Source organism: Terrapene carolina, unplaced genomic scaffold (genome assembly GCF_002925995.2).
Source record: "Terrapene carolina triunguis isolate 2854851 unplaced genomic scaffold, T_m_triunguis-2.0 Scaffold193, whole genome shotgun sequence".
Classification (NCBI taxonomy): domain Eukaryota; kingdom Metazoa; phylum Chordata; order Testudines; family Emydidae; genus Terrapene; species Terrapene triunguis.
Genome location: NW_020664544.1, coordinates 825,938 through 834,277, shown reverse-complemented (window position 1 = coordinate 834,277; position 8,340 = coordinate 825,938). Strand labels below are relative to the sequence as shown.

Genomic DNA, 8,340 nt, shown 5'->3' with positions numbered 1-8,340 from the left:
CAAGCTGGGCCGGGGGTGGGGTGGGGTGGGGGGGGTGCAGGCCTGGGGTGCTGGGCTGATTGGGAAGCCAGCGGCAGTGGCTGTGGGGCTGGTGTTGGGGCTCCCCCTTACCTTGAGTCTCTGCCACACTGGGCTGGGGCCTGGGGCAGCGGGACGGGAGGCAGAGGCTGCTTGCTTGGCAGTTGCCACAGCGGCCCGGGGCCAGAAGGAGGCGCTGCAGGCCAGTGCCCATCATGAGAGCGCAGCTGAGACATGGCGGGTGCTGCTGGTGTGAGCACCCGAGGCGGGTGCCAGGTGCCGGGCAGCCCTGCTCCCCACAGACAGCCAATGGCACTGCCTTATCCATCTCACTCCTAGGGGGCTTCTCCCAGTTCCAGTCTGTCCAATCCCAGCCCCCTGTGCCCTGGGACCCCCTCTGATACCCACCTTGCAACAAGCATCCCCCGCCAGGGCCTGTCCCCGCTGCCTGCCGAGGGGACGGGGCTCTGCGTGCAGGTTCGGATCAAGTCACAAGGCAGGGCCATGCCCCCGGGCAGAGGGATGGTCCACAGGCCAGAGTTAGGGACATGTTGCCCCAAAAGAGCCCAGTGGGCCACTGACCTGGCCGCGAGAGGAGATAGGCATTTGATCTGCTGGGACGCTGCCCTGCTCCACTGGAAGGATGAATTTGAAAATGATTCTGGGTTGGGAACGGGGCTCCTGGGAAGGAAAGGGGCAGAGCTGGCAGCTCAGACCTCTCCTCCATCATAGGAAGGGTTGGTCTAAGCCCCCTCCCTGCCCAACGCCCAAGGAGACAATTCCAAAATGCTTGAGCTGAGCTTGCCACTTCTGCCAAACTAGGGGTACAGGACAGGCCATGGGGTCTTAACCAATCAGGGGTGTAGCCCCCACCCCCATGCAGAGTCCAGATTCTCCCCTGTTCCTGGTATGAAGGGGCAGCAGCCCTCGGGATGAGGCCAGAGATAGTCACCCGGGTCAGCTCTGCTCCTGGGGTGGAGCGTGCAGGAAACACTTTGGTTTTGGCAACATGCCGGTTTCAGAGAGACCATAAATCCTGAAGCCAACCTGCAGCCCTGGAGCCCGACCTGCCCAGCTGTTACAAAAGCAAAGCATGGTCACCTCTAGCTACAGGGCAAGAGCTGGAGGCTCCCCAAGCGTTTGGTGAAAGGAACTTATGACCTTAAAAGAGGAAGGGAAGGGGGATGGGAAGAGGGGAAAACAGCTAATGTCCTGAACAGCAGGAGAGAAGGCAGCAGAGGCGGGCAGGAAACGTGGGGATGGGAGCAGAGGCCTGAGGGAGATGTGGCATTTGCTGAGCGTGGGAGTTAGGGCTGGAAAAGGACAATTTGCTGACAAGGCAAACTGAGTGACAGCTGAGCTTGACACTTCAACCTCTCTAACCGCTCAGTGACAGACTTGAAGGTGGCAATTTTGCAACAAAAAAACTTCAAAAACAGACTCCAAAGAGAGACTGCTGAACTTGAATTAATATGCAAATTAGATACAATTAAACAGAGACTGGGAATGGTTGGGTCATTACACTAATTGAATCTATTTCCCCATGTTAAAATATCCTCACACCTTCTATGGGTCATCTCGATTATCACTTCGAAGGGTTTTTTTCTTCTGCTGATGATAGCTCATCTCAATTGATTGGCCTCTTACAGTTGGTCTGGCTACGCCCACCTTTTCATGTTCTCTGTATGTATAAATATCTTCTTTCTGGGTGTTCCATTCTATGCATCCGATGAAGTGGGCTGTAGCCCACGAAAGCTTATGCTCAAATAAATTGGTTAGTCTCTAAGGTGCCACAAGTCGTCCTGTTCTTTTAGCTGAGCTTGGGTTTGCACCTGACCCTGTGAGTGGAGTCAGAGCATCCTGGGCTTCCCTACCTTTCTGCACCAAATCCAGCTCAGAACCCAGGGGGAGGGGTATGCCCTGGGGAAGGAGATTTTTGAGGGGATGAGACACTGTTGGTCTCTGGCCATCATCAGCAACCCGCCTACAGCACATCTGTGATTGGTACATCCAGCCCTCAGAACGTGGGGAAGGGGAGTGGGATTTGCTGGTTTGCTCTGGGCTCATTTCATAGCATGTGTGAGCTCTGTAGGGAAAGCGCTGTCTCTCCATGTAGGTTTGTTCAGGGCCCGTCACCTGGGTGCTGCTACAGAATATAAACCCTATTTCTAAAGGCCTCCTGCAGCCCCTGTTTATTGCAGATCGCCTCAGCAATGTGCATGGTGCTTGACAAACAAAGGAGCAAAGACAGAGTGCCTAGCCCCCATGGGCCCAGTTCGGCCACTCGTATTCCCGCTGGGTCGTACCACCAGTGAGGAGTTCCATTCCAAGAGGGCTTTTCGCACAGTAGGGTGCCACACACCCAGTGGGGGAACGCCCTGCTGTGTTGAGAGCAGGAGGCTGGAATACGGAATAGCTATGGGGAGCCAGCACCAGAGCTGAGGCCATTTGCCCTCAAACACTGAATGAAGGCGTCAGCAGAGCAGGCGCGAGAGACAAATCCAGACTGATCAGCCCAAACAACAGCTCTTGGGATGTAACCAAGTAAATCACCATGCAGGGGAATCGTTCGAAGCCCGAAGGGGGGAAGTTTGGGACAGGGCAGCAGAGAAGTGGACTGTAGCCAGGGAGGGATCGGGTTTCAGCATCTGGCAGGAAGCCCCTAGCAGACCGTCTCTCTTCTTCAACGTCTCTGCTTTGTTGTCCAGAGCATTTTGCTTTCCCTGTTGTTTGGGGTCTATGCTTGTGTTTTCTAAAACGACTCCAAAGCCATCCCTGCCCCAAGGACCATGGAGCTGGGAGCAGCCTCCCGAAGAGCTGGCCAGGAAGTGAGTGCTGTGTGGAGACCTAACGTGCTGCTTAAGAAGCTGAGCCTGTGAATGGTCTGGAGACGGAGAAGAAGCCTTTTATGGTTGACGGCAAACCTCAAGCGTCTTCCCACCACATCTCCCTCCTCTAGCCCTGCACCTCCTCACACACAGACCCAGCTCTCCTGGAATAACAAGTCCAGCAGCAAGGCTGACTGCAGCAGGCACTCCCATTCTGTGAGGCTTCAGGAGCCAGCTCTGCAGCTGCAGCAAAATGAACCTGAAAACTGTCCTCATCCTCTTGGTCCTGGCGCTAGCCACAATTTTCGCTTTGGTTTGTGTGTTGCTGACGAGAGAAGTGAAACCAGCCAGCTGTGAGCCGCAGACCCTGAGCAGCCAGGGGGGAAAGCACAGTGATCAGAGCCTGGTCTTCGCTGATCTGACGCCGGAAGAAATGAAGCAAGTGGTGACGTATCTTCAGGAAAACCTTGGGGTGCCATTGGTAGATGCCTCTCAAGCAAACCCTTCTGATAACTGCATTTATTACATCGATGTGCAGCTCCCCACCAAGGCAGAGGTGCTGGGGTTCTTGGATCGTGGGGGCAGGCGACCCCCCCGGCAGGCGCTGGCTGTGGTGTATTTCGGAAACCAACCAGATCCGAATGTCACGGAGTACGTGGTGGGTCCCCTGCCCAAGCCGACGACTCACAGGGATGTCACAGTGCGGAAGTACGGAGGGAAGCTGCCGTATCACCGCAGACCGGTGACTGAGAAGGAATACAAGGATATTGACCGCTTTGTCTACCAGGAGTTCGCCAAAGCACCAGGCTTGCTCAGAGAGTGCTGTGATTATGATGAGACCAATTTTGCTACCCTCACCACAGTTCCTCGGGGGTTCCAGTCAGGAGATCGTGCCACCTGGTTTGTTCTGTTCCAGAACGTGAATGGCAGCGGCTACTTCCTGCACCCAGTGGGGCTGGAGGTGCTGGTTAATCACAGCAGCCTGGACGCCTCCCAATGGAGGATAAGCCAAGTGTTCTATAATGGCGAGTACTATGGAGACATGGAGCAGCTGGAGACAGAGTTCATACAAGGCCGCGTGAAAGATGTAAAAGTTAAGAAAGTCCGACCTGACGAGGAATTTGGCTCCATGAGGCCCAGAGCAGCCCCCATGGCACCAGGCCCTTTGCAATATGAGCCCCGTGGGCCCCGCTACAGCATCCAAAACAATCACGTCATCTTCCAGTCCTGGAGTTTCGCCTTTGGGATGGATGTGAACACAGGACCACGTCTCTTTGACATCAAGTTCAATGGAGAGAGGATTGTCTATGAGCTGAGTCTCCAAGAAGCCCTTGCTGTCTACGGCTCTAATTGTCCCGGAGGGATGGTGACTAGATATATGGATGGGAGCTTTGGCATCGGCAAGTTTGCTTTTGAGCTGGTGAGAGGTGTTGATTGCCCCTACACAGCCACCTATGTGGATAGACACTATCTAGTTGAATCAGAGACCCCTAAAGTTAACAAAAACTCCTTATGTATTTTCGAGCAGGACACTTCAGTCCCGCTGAGGCGCCATTACTCCAACTTGCAGTCCCTGTACTATGGCGGTCTGACTAAATATGCCCTTGTTCTTAGGGCCATTTCAACTCTCATAAACTATGACTACGTCTGGGACTTCATATTCTACCAGAACGGAGCTATTGAAGTAAAAATCCATGCCACTGGCTATATTAGCTCATCCTTTCTCTATGGCACAGGCACTGAACATGGCAGTCAGGTTGGGGAATACACACTAGGGACAATGCACAACCATCTCATCAATTATAAAGTGGACTTGGATGTTGGAGGTAGGTCTCTTTGCATGTGCGCTCTCTCTCTCTCTCTCTCGCGCTCTCTCTCTCGTGCCTGTGCATTGTGAAGGACACCCAGCACTGCGGTGCTCTTTGCAGCTATGGGGAACCACATTCTGGGAAGAGCAGCCCAAGGTGGCGCAAAGGGGGCTTCTGAGTTCTGGGCTTGGCCAGGGCCTGCCCATCCCCCAGTGTAAATTAGAACCTAATTTAAGGCAGATTCCCACAGCCCAGAACAGCTGCAACCCAAAGGGATGAGGCAGCCACATCCTTTCCCACCCCCTGGCTCACTCCTCTGCCAGGAGCTGAGTGTGTAGGGGTAGTCATTACACCAGCCCTGGGTTGCTCTGGGATCTGCCCTGTTCTGAAATGGTGTAAAGGGGCTGGAATGCAGCAAGAATTGGGGCCACTAGATATAAGCTCTGCATTCTATAGTTTGTCATTCAGGGAGCTGGCAGGGTCCCCTCCCCATGAAGCAAGCTGGAGACCAGTGTAACTAAAAGTGGCACAGAAACTCACCAGAGCAGCGGATAAAGTGGAGCAGCCAGATTCAATTAGAAAACCTTCTGGATCAACTTCCATAGGAAAAACATCAAATTTGGCAGGTTTAGGAATTGTAGACACAAACTTTGCTGACTGCATGCCATAGATCTTGGATGCAACCGCCTCCATGGGGGGAGAAGAAAGGATTCAGCATTGAACATGGAAGAGTATAACTTAACTGCCCGTGGGAATAAGAAGCTAGGACGGATTCACTCCAATCCACCTGTGGGGGCATGCATTAATTCGGCACAGGTAAGAGGCCACTTTATGTAACAGACCTACTTAGCCCCAAAGGGGATGCTTGCAGGAATCAAACCCAGCTATTCGACTAGGATATAGCATGGAAACCAGATTACTCTTGCTAGTGACTTTCTGCATGAACAGTGTCACATGACAAAATACCAACCATACCTTAGCCACATACCAGTAAAGCGTCCAATTAACCACTAGGTGGTGATTATCTGCATCCCAATAGGTGTGAGCCTAAGCAGTGGAGCATCCGCTGAGCAAGTCCCAGTAGGGTGACCAGACAGCAAGTGTGAAAAATCGGGCCAGGGGGTGGAGAGTAATAGGAGCCTATATAAGAAAAAGCTCCAAATATCGGGACTGTCCCTATAAAATCGGGACATCTGGTCACCCTAAATCCCAGAGGCATTCTCAGCACACATGGGACAGCCGCCACAAGGAGTGTCAGACACACAGGACAGCTGGCAAGAAGCTGAAACTTCAGTTCCTTCCTGACTGCCATGGCATGACCTGGGGCAGGAAGGGTTCAACGGCAAATACCCCTGTGTCATGTGACTCCTGTGAATAGTTTCACACCCACGGAAGAGTTAACTTGTGAAAAGGCAGCAGCTGTTGGAAGCTTTTAGGGACGTTTCTGCCCTCTTGGCATCATCAGCCAGCAAGAGTCTCTGCTGATGCTATAATGCTTCTAACTTGTGTTGCGTTGGCTGAAAGCACTTGGCGTCCTCCTGGAGAGCTGCAGGGGCAGAGCTCTAGCTCCTCACTATATTCAGCTGTTAATTTTCTGTCCCCCTTCTGGACTTTTAAACTCTCTTGAGCCAAGCACAAGGTATTTTATAACTAAAATTAAACATTAGTCCTCTCAACAAAGATGGGCTGGGCCTCGCCCCTAATCCACCCATGTCATGAGTCCCATGGGACCAGCACCTCTTAGAAGACTGGACGACAGACTATTGAAGGTTGCCCAATTAGAGGACTGGAGGGTGAACTGTAACACCTTGCTACCCTCGAGGAGTAGGATGGCTGAACGATCTAAATATGGACTGGTGATACCTATGAAAAAAGATGCACCTATTAAAGGACTACCTCTATACTCATGTCACAGACAGAGGGTGGCAGATACATCGTTTAGTGGTGGAGCTGCCTGAAGAGACATCATAGAAATATAGCAGGTGATTTTGAAACACATGCACTGTATAGTAGGCCCTGTGCAATACATCTCAGTTCCCCAAGCCAGCTCTAAGTGTTGAGAGGGGAGAACACCCTTTTTCCCAGGAGTTATGGGGGGAAATGACCTTTCCCCATTTCCCACATGGCTGAAGAATGGAAAGCAGTGGAGCAAGGAGGAGTTTCCAAGAGGACACAAGTAGTTCGGGTGCACAGCAGGGTGGGCTGGGGATCCTCACTCTGATGAGTCGATCCCGCAGAGAACGCTAGAATGTTTCATGTCCCAACATGCTAAGTGAGTAGGAAGTTCCTTGTTCTGTAGTATTGTCAGCTGCTCCTTTGGAGGGGGTGGTGTTTCCTCTATGCAATAGATTGGTTCTGTTCAAGATCTTTCACACAGTTCTTCATCCTCCTGAGTGAGCTGCAGGGCCTGCCTCTGTAGCCTGCAGTTCGGAATGAGCCAAGGCCTGACTCTTACAACCTATCGGGAACCCCAGGAGGTCAAGGGTGCAATTTCTCAGAGGTTTTCTCTTTGCCTTGTAGGAACAAAGAATTCTCTGGTGGCTCATGACATGACATTCGACACCGTGCAGGCTCCTTGGAGTCCAGAGCACCAGATACAGAGGCCACGGCTCACCAAGAAAGTCCTGGACACTGAGGACAAGGCCGTGTTCCCACTTCACTCCAAGATCCCCAGATACATCCACTTCACCACCAACCTTGAAAATAAGTGGGGCCACCAGCGTGGCTACAGGATCCAGATAGTCAGCTTTGCTGGGGACCATCTGCCAGAAGCCAGTTCCATGGAGCGGTCCATCAGCTGGGGGAGGTAGGTGTTTACATTTAGAAATTAAGCAATTCCTGCTTGCGCTTAAAGAATTGCCGTCCCTCTCTGGGTTGGTGCCATGCTGGGACCAGTGGCTGCAAAACCGGGGCTGTGGGGAGCAGCCCCCAATGGTACAGCAATGGGCCAGCAGCCTCCTGCTTCAGGGCCTGAGCCAAGCACTGCTTGCCTGGCAGTAGGGGGAACCAGTTATTCCGCAAGTCCCCCTATGGGGTTTCTTGCACCTTCCTCTGAAGCAGCTGGTGCTGGGTGCTTTCAGAAACGGGACACTGGATTGGATGGACTCTCCAGTCTGACGCCAAGATCAAGGAGGGAATTCAATGCTGGCCTGTTTCCATCCAGCCTTGCTTGGGGGCAGCAGTAATGCTGTGTTCTGATTGATATACCGGCTGGGTTATGCCTCCGACCCCGGCTCTCCCACCCTGTCCTGCTGGGGTCACTCTGGGGCAGCAGGGATGTGAGACCCGGAGAGATGGATCCAAAGCAGAAACTGACTTGGTGCAAGCTCTGCAGATGCTGTTTCCCTCTCTGCCATTGCTCAGCCTCTGGAGGCCCCATCACTGCTAGCGAGCCCCACACATACAGGGGAAACAGCCAAAGGGAACTGATGTAAAATCCCTGCACTGAAATAGCATCCAGGGCTGGCACAAAGTGGAGGGAAAGTGGCCAGGAGTACGGAGGCGCTCGCTCCCCCTGCCCGGCTGCTGGAGTCTGGGGAGCTGTGAGTGAAGATAAAAATAGATTTTAAAAGCATCCAGGCACAGCTCCCATGGTCACCACGGGCTCAGCCCCAGAGATGGGGGCCCCGTCTGGGGGGGACGGGACTCACCGTGGGTTCAGCCCCAGAGATGGGGGCCCCTGTCTG

General features: G+C 53.1%; 1 protein-coding gene across 3 annotated transcripts in view; it reads left to right on the top strand.

The window, feature by feature from the left end:
• Nucleotides 1-2,700: 2,700 nt before the first annotated feature.
• Nucleotides 2,701-8,340, top strand: part of AOC3 (amine oxidase copper containing 3) — an 18,134-nt gene continuing 12,494 nt past the window's right edge. For 2 of the 3 annotated variants that reach the window (XM_024224353.2, XM_024224352.2), the window contains exons 1-2: nt 2,701-4,672; nt 7,175-7,460. In XM_024224353.2, coding sequence (XP_024080121.2) covers nt 3,100-4,672; nt 7,175-7,460 — 1,859 coding nt within the window. In that variant the 5' untranslated portion in view covers nt 2,701-3,099. Of the gene's footprint in view, nt 4,673-5,189; nt 5,471-7,174; nt 7,461-8,340 lie in introns of those variants that run through there. The other variant, XM_024224354.2, reaches the window with a different exon arrangement.